Source organism: Cuculus canorus, chromosome 7, assembly GCF_017976375.1.
Source record: "Cuculus canorus isolate bCucCan1 chromosome 7, bCucCan1.pri, whole genome shotgun sequence".
In the NCBI taxonomy this organism is placed as follows: Eukaryota; Metazoa; Chordata; class Aves; order Cuculiformes; family Cuculidae; genus Cuculus; species Cuculus canorus.
The window spans coordinates 28,726,182-28,747,791 of NC_071407.1; the positions used below are offsets into that span (position 1 = coordinate 28,726,182).

The 21,610-nt window shown below is 39.6% G+C and overlaps 1 protein-coding gene across 8 annotated transcripts in view; it reads left to right on the top strand.

Moving 5' to 3' along the window:
• Positions 1–21,610, top strand: part of GRID1 (glutamate ionotropic receptor delta type subunit 1) — a 599,405-nt gene that overhangs the window by 264,826 nt on the left and 312,969 nt on the right. For all 8 annotated transcript variants that reach the window (XM_054071863.1, XM_054071868.1, XM_054071862.1 and 5 more), the window contains one exon: positions 18,458–18,742. In XM_054071863.1, coding sequence (XP_053927838.1) covers positions 18,469–18,742 — 274 coding nt within the window. In that variant the 5' untranslated portion in view covers positions 18,458–18,468. The remainder of the gene's footprint in view (positions 1–18,457; positions 18,743–21,610) is intronic.

The following is a 21,610-nucleotide window of genomic DNA, read 5'->3' on the forward strand; positions in this document are numbered from 1 at the left end:
TGCTTTGCACTGCATAAATACATTGTGAGTCAAAATGGCACCGTAGCTGCTTGTGTATGGGGCTCTGCGTGCACTCCATGTGCCTTTTGTCACTAGAGGTCTGTGTTGGCTCCTGGGGCTTGGTGCAGTCTAGCTGCTGTACTCTGAGCATCTCATCCCAAATGTTAAAAAGAGTATGTTCACACACTGTGAAAGTTGTTTTCCAATTAACACAAAACAGAGACCAGGCCAGGTGAGACCATTGGGAGAAAACCCTGCCTTTCTTTTCATTTTGCATTTCTGTATGTTCTAAATTGAGTCTATAAATTGAATGTTCCCGATATGAATAGCTGATCAGTTTTCCATGTACCTGAAGTATTGTTCTAACATTGCATTAGATGATCTTCTTTGTTCAGTATGCATCTTATCAGGGAAAATAATAGGATCACAGAATGATTTGGATTGGAAATGACCTTAAAGATAATCCAGTTCCAACACCCGTGTTATATTCAGGGACGCCTTCCACTGGATCAGCTTGCTCAAAACCCCATCCAACCTGGCCTTGAAGACCTTCAAGGATGGGGCACCACAACTTCTCTGGGCAGCTTGTGCCAGTGCTTCACCACCCTCACAGGAAAAAATTTCTTTAAGTACTGGAAGGTCACTATAAGGTCTCCCTGGGCCTTTTCCAGGGTGGACAAGCTCAACTCTCTTAGCCTGTCCTCCTATGAGAGGTAAAATGATGGGTTTAATGCAAGTTGAATGTGATTTTATGGTACAAATGACCTGGGAGGCTGGTTTGAAGGCCTTTTTGGAAGTAAGATATATTTTTTTTGAAAGCCTAATTCAGCTGTTACCAACCTTCTACTCCGTTGCTAACCCCAGCGTAAAGAAATGACAATGGAAGTTGAAAAATGTTTTGCCCAAATTATGATCTAGTTGCCACTCTCAAGAGAGAGCTAATGAAGACTCTGTATTAGGACTCTGCATATCCTTTTATCTAATTTGTACAATATCTCTGTTTTGCAGTCTTTATGACAGTTTAGTTGATATACTTGGTCATTGCTGGCAAAAACCTTTTCATCCAGTTTTGATGATCAAAGCTTAACTCCTGAGAGTTGCCTGAAAAGTTGTGGTCAATGCAGTTATCATTAATCTGGAAAAAAACATTACAGGCACTCATCCCATTTAGAACATTATTTTTTTTTTTCTCCCCATCTAAACAAGTGCATCACAACATCTTCCTGCATTCACAAAAGTCTGAGGTGGTTGGGAAAATCTTGAGCAGGAAAAGAAAATGTTGCGTTTCATTACATTGCACAGAAACATCTCTTAAACTGGAAGGGACTTTGAGTGGAAGGGAGGAAAAAATGATTTTCCCTAGTTGTCCAGGTTCCCTGTCATGAAGTAGGTTTAAATGCATTTGATGAACACTCTCCTTGCTGGCAGGAGTTGGTCATGCACTTGTCTTGTAATATCTTGCAATGCTCTGTTGTAGCCTTCAGGCCAAGGAACAAAGAAAGCAAGGTGTCCTTGCGGTAGATGTTGGCTTTGGTCTCCAGAGTGTCCATGCTGTGTTTGGTATGTGGCAGCCACCCCACACCAGAAGAGGGCTGTGAGTAAGGAGCACACATATATGCCTCTGTTACACCTAGATGTAATATGTAAATAAAACAAGGAGGAGCTAAATTTTCTCCAAACTTTACACTTGCTTCAGGTCGAGTCTTTATTAACATTCTCCATTGGTCCTGTGGCCAAGAATAATGTCTAATGCCTTGGGTGGTGCAGCTAAGGAACCTTGTTATCAATGGGAAAAATTGCTTTTCTTGTATAGAAGTGAAAAATACTTGGCAATTTAAATATATATATATATATATATATATAAAATAAGATTGGTCTCCTTGGAATTTTGAAGAGTAATAAATAACCAAGGTCATTGTCTGCCAGACAGTCTCGAAATGTAGATTTGGACTACTATCAAAATATTCTTACCTTGTGAATATGGAGAGAATCTCTGACAAAAAGCACCTCTGAGAAGTCAGCTGACGTGTCTTATCCAGGGGATAGTTTTCCTGGTTGCACAAAATAGATTCAGCCTGATGAGGGAATAAATACTAATTGATTTTGAAGAAGTTGCTTATTCAGGTTAATCGGGTCCAAAGTACAACTGGTTCATAGTACTGTACGTATAACAAATACTGTAGAAAATGCTCAAGATCTCTCAGTAACTCACTTTAGGGGATGAGAGCGGAGTAAGTATATCCTCTTTGAAGTCTGTTTTAGCACAACTGTGCACTTGCATTGCTGAAGGACCCATCCATCTATTAAAATTTTAGGAACTTTCTAAGCCGAGGTACTAGATAGACCTAGCTAAAAATTTAATTTTCCTGGTCCTAGCTTTAAAATGTAATTTGAGAGAAGATAAGGGAGCTGTGACAAAGCTTGAAAAAGACAACAGTAATAGGAAGGCATTTAGATAGAATGTTAATATGTGAGCCTGTATTTGTTATTCTGATCTATGACAAGAGTCTGAAACAACAGTTCTGGGGTTTTGTGGGTGTATCAACTAACGTAAACCTTTATCATACCTGATGAGAGAATAAAGAAAGGGTAAAAAACTAACTCTTTCTCTGAAGGAGATGGAGCTCTGTAGTGGTGAATGGTTTACTTCATGAGGAAGATGCATCTGCTCTGCTATTAATTGCATATAAAAAAATGTTTTGTGATGTGTGAATAACTTTATTTTGATGCTTGCTTCCAAATTGGCTTATTTACTATGCACAGTTTCTTTTCAAGATCATCAATTCTATACAAAAATACAGAGCAGCTGAAAGTCCACTTTCAAAATGGATGTTCTCCCTTTTGTCTCTTATTTTTAGCAGATTTTTTAAGTGATAGTATAAAAGTAGCAATGGAAAGATTCATAAACCACCTGTGTTTGTGAAAGCCCTTGAAGCAAGAATTTGTTACTGTTTAGGAAAAAATGGGTTTATGAAGACCAAACTCTGAGGCAGGAAGCTGAAGTTATAGTGGGGACTTAGTCAGCTGATGACTAAAGGGTTCTTCCCAAAGCTGATTATAATATAAAATTACAAAAGCACCATGCAAGATTGTAAAGGCAAGGTCTTTCACCACTTATTTGAAGGAAGGAGAGGGAAGGGATTATATGTGGGAAGTGTCTTGATGGTCCAGGCAAGAAACAGAAAGAAAAGGCGATAGACAAGTCTTAAGAGTCATCCAGATGAAGCCAACGTGTTGAGGAGTCTGGAAATGCGTTGTTAGCATTTTTATGCTCTTTCTTGTGTTGGCTACTGCTTCAAAAGCTGTGGTGCATATTTTGACTGTGAGAGATCCTTGAATGAAAAACTGCAGCCTAGTCCGGTGCTCGTGAAACCTGATCTTTGGAAAACAGTTATTTTAAGTAAATTGGGAAGCTTGGGGAGATAATAGTAACTATTGAGTCTGCAGAAGCAGACTACAATGTCTGAGCTCTCAGAACCTTGCACCTTCATGATGTCTCAAGAGACCTAATCTCAGAAAGGCAAAGCCACAGTTCTGGAGAGGTCTGGGCAACTTTAAAAGCCAAAAATGCCAGTTGTGCAGGTTATTAGAAATCGGACAAGTGAGATTCTAGAGAGGAAAGTACCTGGATATGGATTCCCCCTGTGCACACCATATAGTCAAGTTACTTTATGAATATATATATCACAATTCAGTGATTATGAGAAAGGAACAAAAGATGTGACAATTTAGTTGGTGTATATAGCATGTGTTCTGAATGGGGCGGTGATTTTATAAAGATGATGTACAATAGAAGAAAAAAATCTAGGGGAGTATAACAATTATACAGTGATAAAAGAAGAAAAGACATAGCCCTGCAGGGAATATAACACAGTTATTGTCAGTATGTCCAGGCTCTAAAGCTGACATTTGCTGTCTGTGGTGCATTGCTGTAATTTGATTTTTAGCAGTCCTTGAATTTGAGTGCTCCTCTCAAGAGAACTCCCATTCCATGTTTGGGAATCATAAGAAGGCTGGAGCTGCTGTGACTTTCTAACATTTGGGTTCTGATTTCTTTTTACTTGGCTTATGACTTGAGCATTGACTACCCTCTGTCCTCAGAAAATCTGTATGACTCAATAATGAATGCACACCTGGAGAGGTAGTAAAATCCTTCCCTGAGAAGCTGGCAACTTGTGAATAAACAAATATAAATCCTCATTTGTAGTGGTACTAATGATTAGAAATTCACTTTTCTAATAAGCCGTATATTCTTCTGTCACTGGTAAAAAGGTACTTGGTATTTGAAAGTGGAACCCTCTTCTGGCCTACTCATTTTGCCTTTGTATTTGGGGTGTATCCTTTTGTTTTCTTAAACCAATCCCTCTGCGTGCCCCACGGTAGGGAGTTGGAATTTGATGCTGGCTTCTTTGATACACGGTCCATCTTGTCAGTTTAGGCATTTTCCTTCCATCTGTGTTTTAATTCTCCACACAAGCAATGGATACCAGTGTTACAATTCTCTGTAGAAGCAGATTTGAGGAGATGCAATATTGGAATTCCTTACTGACCATTACTTGTCCTGTCATAGGTGACAATGTCGTAGTAACTGCTTATTCCTTAGGATAAGGCACACACACAGACCACAGCACAGTAGTAGCTCCCTTAGTCTCTCTATAGGATCCATTCAAACCCTGCAGTAGAACAGGGACAAAATTAGTTTGATTTTAGTTTGTGACTAAGTTGCCTGGAAGTTTTATATAATGAGATTTTTATGAACACAAACATAACAGCCAGTTAAGCTTTATTAATAACATAGCCTGGGTAGCCCCTAATTGATAAGAATAGTAATGTATTTATGTATAGATAATGTCATGGGGCTCAAGTTATCCTGTTATTCTCTGACAGTTTTGTGATATGCAGTTACTGAAATTGAAGGAAGTTGAGGGAATTGTATGACAGCCAGAAGCAGAGCCTTTAAGTGAAAAAATATATTTCAGTGGAAGGTGAGGCATTTTAAAAGCAGATGCTTTGCCTGTGGTTCCTTCTGGATTAATCAGTTTAGGCTTGCTTACTAATGAAATATATTTTTTTCTTAGATCTATCATCCATTGTGCAGTCCAGATATTTTTTGTAATCTGATTTAATGATTAGTTTCATATATGTGATATATTATTTGCCTCATTATTGAATAAAATGTGTAAGGACTGCAATTAATTACAGGTCTTTGAAATTATGATGCTTTAGAATAATTTAGTAGTGGCATCATGTTATTAATAAAACATTTTAATCGTTGGCACAGTATTTTATCCATAACGATCGGATTACAGGAAGTTCTCTTTGTAACTGTAACAAAGGTGAGGAAGGAAGAAATACAGAGGAGAGAGAGCTGGAAATGAAGGTCGGATGGACTAATCAGTAATGGACATCAGTTAAGGCAGAATAGGAGAGCAGCAGAATGCAACATTAATACAAGTTTATTTTTTTTCAGTGAAGTACTATAAAGATGATTATTTTTCCATATGGATTTAATATGCCCATTTCCCACTTCTGGGTCACTTTAGGAAGTAATTTTATGGCTTATGTGAGAAGAGGTAAAATTTGCACTGAATAGCTCACTGAAACTTGATTTACATTAGGAAATTCCTTCACAGCTATGATTCCAGACCTTTAAAAACTAGTAATTTTGTGAGTTCCTAGAACTCTGTCACTAGCTGAACAAGAGAGCATTTAAACACTAGTATGATGGAAAAAAAAATGGAGCCACTGCAGCACTCCAGTCCGGAGAGCGATCCCACGGCATCTCCGTGGGAGTGTAGCCCTGTGACAGCACCCGCTCCTGCTGGTTTCTCTGAGGGGTGCAAGAGGATTCCCTGCCATACTGCCTCTTGCTATTTCCCTATTTCTGTGCATACAGTTGGCGTGGGCCCCTTTTTGCCCTCTTTTGCTGTTTGCAAGGTCTCTTGTGTATGTCAGCCTGTGCCCTTGCTTATCAAACTTGGCTCCCCACTTCCTCGCTTGGTTGTTGGCTGTCATTTCCCTTCTCTGTTGCTCCTAGTTTAAAGCTCCCCGTTTTGGCTAGCCTGGTGGCAAAGGTGCTTTTATGCCACGGATTCGATAGGTCCTGTGTACTCCTAGATGTCCTTGGTCTTGAAAGAGCGTTGCATGGTTGTAAAAGCCCCTTGCTGACACCAGCTGTGCAACCAGCTATTAAAACCACAGGCTCTGTCTGCTCTGCAAGACATTTGTCTTCAGCAGCAAGACTGAGGAGCAAAACGGTGGTGTCCTGCTCTTAGCTATTGCTCTCCAAGCCATGTCGTCATGCTGGATGTGCTCCAGGTCTCCCTGGTGCTATCGTGGGTGGCCATATGGAAGAGTGGCAAGGACATACCTGTGTGTGGCCTTTGTGTGGGGAAGTGTGTGCAATAGAAGGAGGAAGGACAGGGAGACATTCAGAAACTTTGTATTGCTGTTTGCTAGGAACATGAAAAGAAAATGTATCCAGCAAAAAGACTTGATCACCTCTGAATAACTTTTGCTTTGACTTTCACTGTGATTTTTCTTTGAATTTTCCTTCTTCACAGTAAATGTAGCTGGAAAGGCACTCACTTCTATCAGACCATTGCAGGATAACTTGTTAGTTTGCAAATTGATGTCTTCCCTAGAGTGGCTTTCATGTGTAGAGAAGCCTTGGGTGCAAGGTGTAGTGAGGTCCATTTTTAAACAGTTTTGAATAACGTAAGAACAGAAACATTCTGGCATCTGTGCTGGTATGAGGTAAGCCTGGTTATCCACAGTGTAGTGTTTGTTTATCCACAGAGATAGAAGTTGAAATGATATTGAAACCAAAAAAGATTAATAAACGTGCAGTGCAAAATGGGAGCAACTTTGAAGAGGTCAGGTCTCATTAAGCATCAAAAGAAGTGGCCTGGTTTTTAAGGAGTCTCTAGGTAAGAGGTGCATAGATCTTGAGACTTTTTGAAAATCTGTCCTAAGGTTCACAGTGGGAGTTACCAGAGGTGTTAAACACACTTGAACAACTGGTTTATTTCATGTATTCAGATGAGAACTCTGGCACATTTGGGGGTTTTGATGTTTTTCCCTGATTTGACTCATGTAGGGCTGAAGGAAAGGGAGAAACTCAGTAATACTCCAATAATTTAGAGCAGCTTTAAGTGTTTAAAATGTCTGTGGTGTCTGAATTTACTTTAGGCAACTGCTAGAAGGAACACTGGAGAATGCCACCCATTTTTGTAGCACTGGGTAGTTATGGGGATTTGAGATCCGTAAGAAGAGTGATATTCATATAAGGAATACTGGTGCTCAGTGAGGATAGGATCTCTTTCTTAGTATTGAGTAAAAATAATTTATGCATTCATTGTGTGTTTTATGACTGAGGAAAGAAAAAAGTGGTCCTTTTAAAGCTGGTTTTAGAAAAGAAAATAGCAGCTTTAGGCTGTTTCTGGGCTTGCAATATTTGCTTGCAACTACTACCAGCCTTGGACGTAGTTGTAACTGTATGATACCTCAACACCCCAAACTTGTCAATAAACACATGCTGTAAGTATGTACTGAGTCACAGCTAGATTCACACGAGTCTTTCACTAGTTGGCATAAATAAAAATGAATGGTTAGGGGTAAGTTGGCTCTTTCACCATGGCTATGCTTCCCTGGCTACATGAATTGATTTCTGATGTCTCATCTGCCTTAAGAATATTGCTGTCCACTTTGCTGGCAGAGGCAACGGCTATTGGAGTGGAAGAAGTCTAGACTGAATGATGAGGGTTGATTCTAGGGCTGTCCATTTCTTGATCTGATCACAGGAATACAGAACTTGCTGTCCATGAATAAGACAATGGTAGCTTTTGTGAATTCAGCTTTGGTCTCATAAGACACAGCTTCTTATGACGCAGCAGCCCTGTTGCTGCAGAGGCCCTAGAGGCTCCCTTCGAAGTCTCCTGCTTAAAATTTAGGTCAGAGAGGGTGAAACGCTGTGTTGGAGTGATGTTTGCAGTAGGTGTTTTACTGAGGTACAATGGCCAGATTGGTTGTGGAGAAGAGATCATGTGCCTGTGGTTTGGTTTGCTTAACGTTTCTATGTGCGTGGGAGGGTGCTGTGAGCAGCACATACTCCTGAAGTGCCGGGGAAACATCGGACCAGAGAAAGCTTTTGCAGTTAGTTCAGAAGCAACGTCATAACGCTTAGACTGATGTTCATCCTTCCTGCTTTTAACAGAAGTTGTGATGCGAAGGAGAAGCAATTTAAGGGAGGAAAGCCCCCCCAGATTGAATTATCTTGTGGCACTTCTTACATATGTGTAATGTTGCTGCTAATTAGACGGGCAAGCAGGGCTAATGTGTGCCTTGCTTGTCAGTACTGCTCAGAATCCAAATGTGTTTTTTGGTACCAAAGAACTAGGGAGGGGTTATCAGCTTCTCTGCAGTTTCTCTGTTTGACAGCTTTTTGTAAATGACAGGAGAGTGTTTTCCTTTTGTGCATGTCAGAACTGAGCCTGAGCCACGCTGACATTAAAATAATACTCAGCATGTACGTGTAATATAGTCCCAAAGGAGGTGGCAAAGTCAAGTATCCCTGCAGAATGCTAATGAGAGTATGAAAAATACTTCTATATTGTTATGATTGGAATTGAGAGGCAGGTGAAAGAAGCAGAGGCTGAGAAAGGGCAGTTTATTCTGTGCTGAAGGGCAAAAGAAAACATAATTATGGAAGAACTTGTGAAGAATGGAAATCAAATATGCAGTATTCCAAAAAGCGGTTATTTGTCCCCTGAGTAATTGAGATGGTTTGCAGTTAATTCTACCTCAGAGCTACTGCTTAAGGGGGGTAAGGAAAAAAAATGTCAAGGCTGCTTTAGTTTTGCTTAGTGCCTTAAAATAGTGTCTATGCCTTTGTGCTTAAAGTGTAGCTCTATAAAACCATGCTTGATTCAAAATTACCGGAAATGCTTATTCATTGTTTTGAACATCATGCAATGCTATGATTCTGGGAGAAAACCATTACTAACAGAATTACATTTTGTTGAGAAAACAGAAATACAGGTTTTCTGGAGAATTTCTGTGCTGTCTGGTACTATTTAGCTGATTTAAGGTTGGGGTTTTTTTTTGTTATTGTTAATTACTTAAAAAAACTTAGAAAATGTTTAAATTGCATGATCTTTCACATACTTAACTATTCATATTACTAAATTGTTGTCTGAAATGCTTTTTTAATACATACGTTATGCAGTCTTTCCCTACTTGGTCTTCCAAAGCCACCCAACTGCAAAACCAATAGCAGAACTTGACAATAAAGCAGATTATTAGCAATAAAGCTGTTTCTGCTTTCTGAGACTCTTGCCTTCTTCGGAGGAGCTAGAGAGCAGTATCAGATCTGTCTTCTGTGAAACAAGGGTATCTCTTCATTGTCACTAGTGCTCTCAATTAATGTACTGCTGTCAGCGGAGGGTGCCTTGCACTGATTTCACAGTGATAGCTTTCCTACGCAAAATGTAGGGTGTTCAATAAAGATTAACCCCAAAAATCTTGCTTGTAAAACAACTGGTACATCTGTTGACCGCTTGATGGCATCACTCAGTTGTATGGAAACTGCTTTGCCAGTGGACCAGCTCTACTTGTGTGAGAAGACTTGCATGCTTTATTTTAGACTGTTAGTGACCGAAGGGGGATATCGATGTGCTCCCATAGAGTCAATGAAAGCCACAGCTCTAGCTTTGATAGCTGTTTCCCTTCGCTATGATATATTACTTACCATTTGAAATAAATTCTTTATCTGCATAAACACGAACAAAAGTGTGGGTTTGACTGCTCTTCTTCCTGGCCCTGGTTACCTTTCCAAGGATGGCAGCAAGTGGTTTGTGGCATTGATAGTGACACAGAGAATGTTGTCATGCACTGGAATGTCTCTTTGATTTGCTTTTCCAGGGCCATTGCTTTAAGCCTCCAATTACTGCAGCCAATATGCATTCGAGGGAAAGGATTTAGGCAACTTTGTGTGGGCAAAGCAGTGCAGGGAAGGCAGTGTGGCCACTGTGCCTGTCTGCTCTGAGAGTGACAGTTCATTTGGTTTTGGAGGAAAAAAACATAGGAAAAATACATATAAAAAACATTGGTTATTTTTCTTCTCTTTCTGTTGTTATTTCTTGTTCAGCTTAGGCTGCTGAATGCTGGAAAAATATTAAAAAGGCATTCCGAGAATGGGGTGGGGTGGAGGTGAACTTTAACATGTTTTCTGAAACTTTTTTGGTAAACATTTCAAAATCTCATGCTTTCCTTAGCTTTTGGGGTACTTTTAGATACTGCTTTCTCAGAGATATTCTGGTATGCTGATTACATACAGCATATGTACACTTACGTACATATGTAAGTACATGACATACATACATTTATGTACAGTTAAATATGCACACTAATATATATGTATGTACTGTTTTCCTTGAATGTATGTACTGGTTTTCTGGAATCTTTTCCTGTAACTGAAATAATCATTCTCTTAGAAAACATAAATGGTGTTGTATATCTCATTTCTGTATAACGATGGGCTTTGAGCTGGTCTACTGAGAATTCTACCTAAGTTGGAGACTGAAGTGTCCAGCTGTAGGACTTTGCTCATAAAATTTATGAGAAGTTTTTCTAAAAGAAAAAAAAGTGTTTATCAACTGACTTGCCAGTCTTGTTGTAGTTGCTAAGATTCAGTTGCTAAGAAAAAACACCTAAAGTTCTCTTCTTGTCTTTTCTGGGGGGGAAAAAAGAGATAATGAAGGATGGGGAAAGTATTCAGAAACAGGCTAAGTGATAATTATTCTGCTTTTGAATATATTATTTAGTGTAATAATTTTGGTTGGTAGTTATTGAGAGACTATGTAGCAAAAAAGCCCAAACAACTAACAACCCAAACCTGTCGAGAGCATAAACGGTGCATAAATGCTAATGAAGCTGCTACAGGTTGGCTTGTACATCTTTTAGCTTTGGCGCTGTAAGCCTGTGATTTTAGGCACTGTTGCCCCAGGTTTTATTACTGTTGCTAATCACTTGTTAAAGACCTTCTGTCTTACATATTTACAGAAGGGAAAATAGCAGCAGCTCACCCAGAGATGCTCTGGCAATTTGTGATGTGTGTGTCAGATTTTGAAGCTCTTCCTGAGCTTGTGAGCTGGCAGGAGAAGGTGGGCTTGGCTTCTTGGAATGGGAGACAGCCCTACACTGATTTATTGTGAATTCTTTCTAATGTGCATTTTATAACTTCAGGAAAAGGACATATAGAGAAGTTAGTTGACTCAAGAAAATGCAGTTTTTGAGGAGGCAAGCATTAGAGTTAGCGTTATCTTTGTGTAGGGTATGTGGTTCCTTTGTTTAAAGTTTGTCATGTTTCTGTGATGTCTAGCCAAGAATATTATCTGTCTGACAAACGGCAGGTATGTTCTTTCCTTTCTGGTTCTCAGACTGATAATTTATTTATATTTATTGAGAGAGAGTTTGCAGTGTTTGTCACTGGTTGCATTTGTATTTTGAATGCTGGACTAATCACTGGAGGGGCTCTCCAAGGCCCTTCTCACAGTGTGTCACTATACATGGGGAATACTGTCATGATTTGAAATTCATATTCCTGGTGAAAGACTTGGCATCACATCCGGGGTCTGAATGGTAGCGAGCAGGGAAACACAAATGCCATCCGGAGCTGTCGTGAGGCTGTCAGACTTTCCTGTGGCTTCCAAAATAATCACATCAAGTACTGTGGGATCTAAGAATGCCTGTATCCTGCTCCCAGATACAGAAGAGCTGTTTGAATGGAGGGGAGGAAATATTTATTGTTCTCAAATGTTATATCCAAAACCCGTACGTTTCTAAGTTGGAGTAGTTAAGGGTTTTGATTGGTTTGATTTTTTTGCATCGAACCACAGTGGATTAACTGCAAATCTACATTCTTGTTTCAAGATGCATTTTTTTTGATTGAAGATCTGTGTAATGGAGTAAGAAATATTCAACTACACTCTATATAAGGTGATACATCAATAAAAGTACTACATAAAATACTTTTTGTTGTCTATGTTTGTTGTTTTTCCTCCCTAATAAGAGTTACTTTGTGACAAATAACAACAGCTTTGTGCAGGGTTTTCATAATAAAAATAATAAATTCTTAGTTTTTGAAGTAATGTAGTGTAAGTACAGAACATAAAGGTAAGTAAAGGACTACAGAAATGGAGCAAAGAAAAATATACTTATTGCTGATTTTTGAAAGGACAACTGCATAGCGTGACATTAGGTGCCAATGATGCAAATTCCTTATGAATTGCCTTTCTCAGTTAATGAAAGAAGCTGAAAAGTAAGTAAGCTTAATAATATAAAGTAAGGAAAAAAATGTTCTTTAGGAAACAACGTTTAGTGAAGTATCAGGCTGAGTGAGTGCTTAGATGGCTGGTTTTGTTGTTGTTCTTAGTTCACCCATAGTCAGAGTGAATCTTTCTATAGATCAGTATTTTTAATAGAAGTATTTTCAGTGATGGTAATAAGCTCATTCTGTAATTTTGGCTACCTGATGAACTGGTTTAAAAGCATTTAAATATTAAAGGTTTTTTGAGACCTAAAGAAAATTAAAGTGTAGGTAGCTACTAGTCTTTTTTCTGTGTGACTGATTTAGCTGTAGGTTTGTGAAAGTTTCTCGTATACTACAATGGGAATTTGGTTTATGTATGAAAACGCTCACTGCTGTGGTCTGTGTTATTTTGGTTTCAGCTGAAGGAATTGTCATCCTCCTCTTAAATTTGAAGTATTGCTTGGTGGGCTGCGCTCTTTCCTTATATCATCCTTTCTATCTCATCTCAGTGCTCCAGGCGAACCTCCAAGAAAGACTTTTTCCATTTAGTTTATGAATGCATTTGCTGAAGGACTTACAGCTTGATTAAAAATAGAGCTTATCAACTGTCTGAACTATATTTCTATCTTCTAACTCTTCACTCTTCTAGTTTTTCACTCGAAACTTTTATTATGTCTGTCTGCTTATGTATAAAAATTGGCTCATTAACCAAATTGCAGATTAAATTTTGTACACATGAATAATACAATGGCTAGTTTCTTCTGTGTTTATTTGTATGTAGCACATGATATTCTAGATCTGCTTGCTAGGCCAGTCGGTAGGTTTGCTAGCTGGGCACTTTCAGCAGAATCAATGCAGATTATCAAGCATTGATAATCTCATGAAATATTAGGATTTAGGTTCACAAAGAGATCTCCTTTTCCTTCCACCCCGAATTTGAGGTCTTCTTTGGCATTTGATATTTTAATGGTAAAATTATTTTTCCCTACGGGTTTTCAAACATAAACAACATGAAAAATTAGTTTTTGGCCAGATTGACTGAGACAATAATACTAAGGCAAGCATGAAGTCCCTCATCTCATCTCAGCAGGATGGTAGCTTTGAAACCTAATTACAAATGCTTAAGTGCCAACTTTGTTAATCATGTCATTGCAGAGTACTACACCAAAAATATCAGGTGCATGCAGTGTGGCTGGATTTCCATTTTCTTGCCAGGTCTGAATTAAGGATTCTCTCCCTTAATTTGCAAATCTTTTTGAGCAAAAAGGCAGCAGCATGTCAATTTTTAACCAGTGATTTTTTTTTTTTTTTTGCAATGCAAGTTATTTGTGATTGGGAAGGTTCTCTGTTTTCAGTGAGAGCTCCTAAGAGTTACTCAAACTGAAGAAAGAAAAGAAATCAAATTAAAAATAAAAAACAATTTGGGGAGAGTTTGTTAAATACAATCAGATGGTGTCTAAAGTGGGAGGGACCAACTATAGTGATACACAGAAGTGAGAGACAGAAAGGCATTGAACTTTGAAGAGATGGTGTGAATGCCAGTAGGTGGATATATTGTTAGATGTGAAATTACAGTGGCAGCTGGTCTATTGACAATTGTGGAAACAAAGGATCAAGTTTCTACCATTTTCTGAATAATAGTAAACCACTGAAAGGGAGACTGGAAGATGGTCATATCATTGTGTTGCCAGGAGCAAGATAACAGTTTCTCTTGGAGTATTTTGATTGCCTGCAGTTTAGAGACAGAGGGATTTAATTACAGAGAGATCTGAGCTAAAGCTTTTAGTGAAAATATCCCTATGAAGATGGTGCCAAATCAGGACTTTGCCATCTGCACCTGTCTTCAGAAATAGAATGGTAATACGTGAGGCAATGGTAAGAGAGCGAGACCTTAAATGTGATTTTAGCAAAGCAGAATTCTTGAATTATCTCATGCTCCATGAGGACTCCCACTGATTAGAAAGGTAATATGGATGATAAAGTGCAGTCTGAAAAATAATAGCTTCTCTTCCAGGCTTAAATGTGGTCTTAATGGGGTATGGCTGGAATGAGGTGTGGGTCACAAAAGGAGAGAAAAGTTTAGTATGTATTGCTATGATGCGAGAGTCATTGCTATAATGTGTCAAGTTAAACAAATGGATGTTAAAAGATGGCCCAAATAGATTAATCTGTTTCACTTCTGTTAGCATCATGACAGATGACATGGAGAAGCTAAATGAAGAAAAGCAAGGCAATAGCTGGAGAAGAGAGCAGACAGTGTCTTGTGAAGCTCTGTAATGGAAATAACAGTTCAAGATGTAAAATGTCAAGAAGATGTGGAAAGGGGAGTTTCTGAAAACAGACTTAAGAAGAATAGGAAAGGAGAGAGATTTAATTGAAACAGCTGAAAACTGGATTAATCAATAGTTTGGGAAACTTCTAAGTATAAGCTTGAGAGATGGTCTGTTGATGGAGGCCAACAGTGACGAACACCTTCCATGACATAATTTGATCTGTTCAAATAGGTGAATGCATATTTATTTTTTATGGTGATGTTAATGTTTTCATGGTGTTAACATGCATATTTCTTACTGTATGGCTTGTAGGATGTTAATGTCTTAAAATGAAGCCTGATGGTGATAAAAGCATTCAGTACGGTAAACTAATAACTGCTGCTATTCATGTAACAGTGAAAGCTGGAGGCAGGATTGCTAGAACATTGGGTCTTTTTATTGGTGGAACAAATACTTTGTAAGTATTGTTTCTTCAAACTTATCTAAATAAATATATCTACAGGATAAATAAATATGAAAGCATCTTAGTTACAACAATGAAATTGTTATAACTACAATTATAGTAATTAAATATCACTAAAGGTTTCAATTTCTTTTGATTCTCCTTTCCCTCATGTTAGTAGTTTAACATGAACTAAGGCACTTCAAATCTCTGTATTTCAGCTTTAAGGAAATCAAGATGAGGGTTATAGAAATTCGTGTGCAAAAATTGCAGGTTCTTTTGAGTGCTTATGGAGCTGCAACGGATATAGGGAATTAGTGTCTTAGTCACATAACCAGGGATGCTTGATTATTGCTGAAAATCCTTAGCTAGTATGACGTAAACCAGAAAATTACTCTTCTCATGTCCAAGTTTTTTATGCGAGGAAGCACAGACTTGTGGCGGGAATCCTAAAAAATAATGTCACCATTTTTTTTCTGGAATAGTATTGTCCTTGACTACTCTCTTGCCAAGGAATTTCAAGATGTCCTATGAGTTCATGAGGTTTTTTTCATGAATTTGAGCCTGTTATGTAGTTGTTCCTCATTACGTTGCTCATGTAGAAAGTCATGTTTTTTCTTCTTTATGTGTTGAAAGCTTATTTTCAGCTTTCAGTGTTAAGCGTGGAAAGGTTGAACTTAGAATCAATTGTACTTTTATATAGTGGAAGTTTTCCATTAGAAATGTGACACATTCTGCTTTGCATTCTGTAATTTGACTAAAGAAAGCAATTCGGAAAACATGAGACCTTTTTTCCTTAGTCATTCCAGCTTTTTATTGTCTGCACTACTATCTCAAAACAGAGAGGCAAGAGGAGATAACATTTACAGTGTAACATGTGCTTTCAGGCAGAACATAATCAATTGACAAAATATCAGCACGTAGAAGCGTATTGACTAATTCTTCAGTCTACCTTATTGACACAAACTACAAAACACTGGGAAAATGCCTCAACCAAAATAGTCTTTGAGATATTTCGGCTGTGCTGTGAGATAAGGAGGGCCGTTTGCTGTGGTCTCTCCTATCGCTGGTCTTCACTGCTAATAAGCGAGCAGCTTTTGATTAGTGTCAGCCGCTGAATGAAGTTCTCTCTTGTTATACAACTGGTGATCAGCTCTGTATACCACAAATAAGTCACTCCGAATGCAGCCTCCTGTCGGAAAGGGCTTTGTTTTTTCTCTCCTTTTGGCTGCTTTGCAAGTAAATTGTTCTTCCTACAGACCTGTGTAGCTTGCTTCTCTCACCCTCAGTGACAGCAAAGCTTGCTGCTTGGTGATCTCTGCAGGGGTTTATAGCTCAGCTCTGCTGTTCTCTCCCTCTGTTCCCACTTTTCTGTTCCCTTCCCTACTGTGACTAAATAAATTACCTGTATGACATGTTCGGTTTTCTCTGGCAAGAAGCCTGGGAAATCAAATCTGTTCCCGAACCTGGCTCTCCTGTTTGGCAAACGTAATGCCTCCCTGCTGTTAAATCAGGTCAGCTCTCAGGAAAAACAAAGAACAATTTCATACAACTATAATTGACACAGAGTAAATTTAGATAATGCAGCTGACATATGTTTATTGTAAAGACCATCAAGGAAATAATTTTAAAAGCACTTCATCTGTCTCTGTTGCATTAGGATACGTGTTGACTGTTCCACGTAGAGAAGATCAAACATCATCTTTGCGTTATCCCATATCTAAGTGAAATATATTTATTTTATCTCTGAAATAACTCTAAAAAGTTATTTGGTGAAACGGTTCATTGGTTGCATTAGAAGCAGTTTCATGTATGTAATTACCGTGGCTTTATGTAATTAATTGATAGTTGACTGTTAATTATTATTAATTATTCGTAACATGTCCATCTCCTTTCACATTTTTGCCTCTGAAAGTGGCGATATTATAAGCGTTTAGAGGAGGAAAAAGAAACCATTTTAAGACATTGTGTTTCGTTTCCTACCTTTCTGCTTGGTGTGTTTCTGGCGGAGATAGGGATGATAGCTCGGTAGCGGGGTGGCCGTGCATCCTGGCTGCATTACCAGCCTCGATGCATGCCCAGCAGTCCCACAGCATGTCATGTGTGGGCAGTCGTGTTGTGCGGGGGAAGCACTGGTCCTGGCACCCTCCCCTCTCCAGCTGGGAGCTGCCGTTGCTGCTTAGGTATGGACTGTGTCCTAGAGGGATCCCCAAACCGCACTCCAGAGGCTCTTTCATTTAGTTGTTGTTAGTAAGCTGAAGCAGGCTGCAGCTGGACATAGAGCATCTCCAGTCACCTGCTGTCTGGCTTTGTCATGGTGAGCTCTGTCCGGGAAGGTAGACTGGTTGGGTCCTTTGGGCTTGTGCAGGCGGCTGCTCAGGGACTGAAACAGCTACAGAAATCCAGAGCTCACGCCACGACCCCTTCAAAGGAGGGAGAGGGTGGGAAGTGCTGGTGCAGCACTTGCTTGTGAGTGCTTGCTGTGCTGAGCTCCTGGGTACCAACTTTGCTGCTGCTCCTTGTCCAAGATGGTTAGCAAAACTGAACTAAAACCAGTCTTACCTCCTCCACTGACTATGTAGCTGCTGAGTTATAGCTGAGGGCCTTGGCTGGAAACATTTTCCAGTCTCAGCTGAATAGCAGGTTGCCTTTACCTGGAAGAGTCTTTGGGACGGTGAACCGTGTGGGGAGCTGCCAGGTGCCCTAAGCCGGTAGGGCAAGGGTGCCCGGGGCTCTCCCCATCCTTGCCTGCCTATGTTTCAAACTCACTGAACGCTTTATTTGCAAAAGCAGATAGACTCTTATGTGTATGCTGTGTTTTTAAATGGTACGTGCTTTTCCAGGTCTCTTTAAAGACCGCTACGGTGTTGTTAATAATTGTTTAATTATTTATGAGTTGCCTTTGTTCTAAGGGCTGTCTTTGTTGTTTCTTCTTGCTCTGACACACACTGTGAATATTTTTTCATCAATTTAAAAATCCTTCAAAACTCTGTTGTATAAGACAAATCCTTGAAACTGAAATTGCTCTTTATTATCTAAAGTCTTCATCCAACGTGCACAACAAAGGCTAATTTGAGAAAGCAATGAAGTGAGTTTTTAAAGGTGAGACTTAAGTTCCTGCTTCCACCAAGAATGACCTGAAGGGAAGGGCCATTATCTCCCATCCATATCGGCTCCTGTCTGAAGAAATGACGGCAGTAAAGCCATCTGTCCTCAACTTTGTCTTATCGGTACAGATTGCAGTTACAGTCTCCTACTGTAAAAGGTGCAGGATCTATCTCTGAAAGGCTTTCATTGATACTGTAATAGAAATCACTTCAGCTCTTTGTTATTGGCAAGGACAAAGCCTGTCTTGTTGTCTTTTAGCATCTGAGTTGGTCTGAGGGTTTGTTGAGCTTGTTGTAACCCTACTTGCTTTCTTGTGTTTTCCAGCCTGTGACCTGATGACCCTGGGGATCTTAGCCTTAGTGACATCCACTGGTTGTGCCTCGGCTAATGCCCTGCAGTCCCTGACGGATGCCATGCACATCCCACATCTTTTTGTACAGCGCAACACGGGCGGCTCCCCGCGCACAGCCTGCCACCTGAACCCCAGCCTGGAGGAGGAGGAGTACACGCTGGCCGCCCGCCCACCCGTCCGCCTCAATGATGTGATGCTGAAGCTGGTCACTGAGCTGCGGTGGCAGAAATTCATCGTGTTTTATGACAGCGATTACGGTAAGTAAAGTAGAGAGTTTCAAACGCTATTCTAATTTCTTTTTAACCGGGAAGCGGAGAGGAAAATATAAAGGGAGGAGTAGAATTTAACTTGCTGGATTCTTCATTGACAACGGGGAAAGTGTTTCAAGTGGACATAGGTCTTTGGTTTGAAGGAAAGGTTGTTGTGAAATCTAGTTCTCAGACAGCCATCAAAGTTGCTTAGCAACACCTACCAGATAGCTGAAGTTTGAATCATCTCACACTTTTTCAGTAAAATATTAATAAAGCATTGACATTGATTGGCAGGGGTCACGTAGCTGTGCGAGGAAGGTCAGCACGGCCTCTACCCATTCCCAGAAAACAATTCTTATCGAAGCTGAGTACTCTTCTCTTTAATTTTCACAATAACTGTTACCATTTCTTTTTTCACATACTTCCTCACAGTATTCTCCATTTGGACTAAATTTCCTGGCAATATACTTCCTGGCATTGACCTAAAAGGTAGAGTTAGAGTTTTCACTATGTCTGATGCATTTCCTGCATTAAAATTTTTACTTTGGGCTGAAACTTGAGGAAAAGGAATCTCTGCCCAAGGAAATCTAGTGCCTTATGATGAGTGTAAAGAAGCAACGAAAGAAAACAAAGCTCCTTGCTCCTAACTCTTAAGAGTGAAAAGGAACTGTGTGCATGATTTTTTTTTCTACTCCCTTCTACCTACTGAATGGATGGGAACGCTGTTCCATATGTTAAACTCGCAGTATTTTCAGCACTCTGATCGAAGGGTATAGGATCTGTAATGGGGAAAATAAATTTCCTATGATATGTTTTAAAACCCTGCAAACACTTCTGATTTAAAATGTGATGCGTATGTTTTTTTTGCTGTGGTGACTTATGAACAGAGTACAAAGAAAGGAAATTAAGGTGAAATTGCAGCTGGAAAAGTAATCATATGTGTATCTGTGCACATAGTTTAGATTTCATCCATCATCTTCTACAATTGCAAAAGAGATCTTTAATTGTGTTCTTTCTCTATAATGAGAGATTTTCAATGGTGTATTGAAGAGAATACTCAGCGTAAGAAGGGTATGGAGCTCTTGGAACGGGTCCAGAGGAGAGCTACAAGGATGATCGGAGGGCTGGAGCACCTTCCCTCTGAGGACAGGCTGAGAGAGTTGGGCTTGTTCAGCCTGGAGAAGAGAAGGCTCCGAGGAGAACGTATAGTGACCTTCCAGTACCTGAAGGGGCTACAGGAAAGCTGGAGAGGGGCCATTCATAAAGGCTGGTGGGGATTGGACGAGGGGGAACGAATATAAATTGGAGAGGGGCAGATGTAGACTGGACATTAGGAAGAATTTCTTCACCATGAGTGTAGTGAGACACTGTCCCAGGTTGCCCAGGGAGGTTGTGGCTGCCCCATCCCTGGAGGTGTTCAAGGTCAGGTTTGATGGGGCCTTGGGCAGTCTGAGCCAGTGGGATGTTCCTGCCCATGGCAGGGGGGTTGGAACTGGATGATCTTTAATGTCCCTTCCAACCCAAACTATTCTATGATTCTCCATTCAACGTGCCAGAGTTGAATGCTGGCCATGGTGGGGGGCGTCACTTGAGTAATATACATTTGTGATTACAGAGAGGTTTCTAGCACTGAGCTTTCGTGGTTTATTGTAATAAGTGGCCCTTCTCTACCTGCTCTCTGGAAGTTATATTATTCCCTTGAGTACAGTTTTAATTTGTCCACTTGCTGATCTCTGCAAACCAGCCAATCCCTAGATATCCTCCCTGTGAAAACTGTCAAGTTTTCTAAAGACAAAATAAGATTCTACAATTGAAAGAAGTCCATGTTTATAGTAATGCTGTGCTATACTGAGGCTGAGAATTATTTACCTTGTGAATTTCTTGGCCCTTATCAGATGTACGTTTTGGGTTATAATTTCTGTGCTGGCTAAACTAAAGGAAAGTAACAGATTTGGCTGTGAGAAATACAGAGGAGTCACTGAATAGCCTAATAGCTCTTACTGTTTTGGTGCTTATGATAAGATATGACTTACTTTACACTGAAGCTACAGGTAGAAATTTCTATGCACAACTTCAGTGAAAGAATATAGTCTTTTTCGGTAAAATGCCTTACATTCTCTAACAATAGATGGAGAGATTTCAGAGGAAAGATGTGGAAGTTTTTAAAAAATAGGTAAATGGAAATGGTAAAAGCAGGATACACTGTGGCATTCCACCTAACCTGAAATCAGCTTTTAGGTTTGTCACGCGTGGTAAATAAATGGATAATATCAAGAAATGGGACATAGCTTGGTTCTGGAGAAGTGACTTTTCAAAGATCTCAGACTCAATAGCTGCAGCATTCAAACTCTTCTTGATGATCCACTGTTCTCCTATTGAGCAGTACTATTGAGGACAAGGTCAGCTGGTACATAACCATGCTGTTCTCCTGTATTTATATAAGAAAAGATCTGAACAATTTTGGACATTTCAAATCTATCTGTGGAGCTTTGTTTCTACAGGGGAAAGCCCCCAAACTTAAACCTGCAATTTATTGATTTATAAATTATTTTCAAAATTAATCTTTTTTTCCTTCAAGATTCGAGATGCATTTTTTATATCGTGGTCATTGATACCCCTTTAATTTTGATTGCTTCCTGATGAATCTTGCTACCTGGAAAGAGATTGGTTTAAAGTGTGAGTTCTTTGGGAAGTTCTGTTTCCTATGGCAATCACATGGCAGCTTTATTTTGGAGTCCTACCTGTGAAGGGTCTTGCCTTTGATTGAAAGTTACAGGAATTGTGCTATTAATAGATCTAAAACTAACTGTTGATCAAGGAATGGTCTCACCTTTGCAAAGATCCCTTTGTACAGGCCACTATTCTCGCGATTGT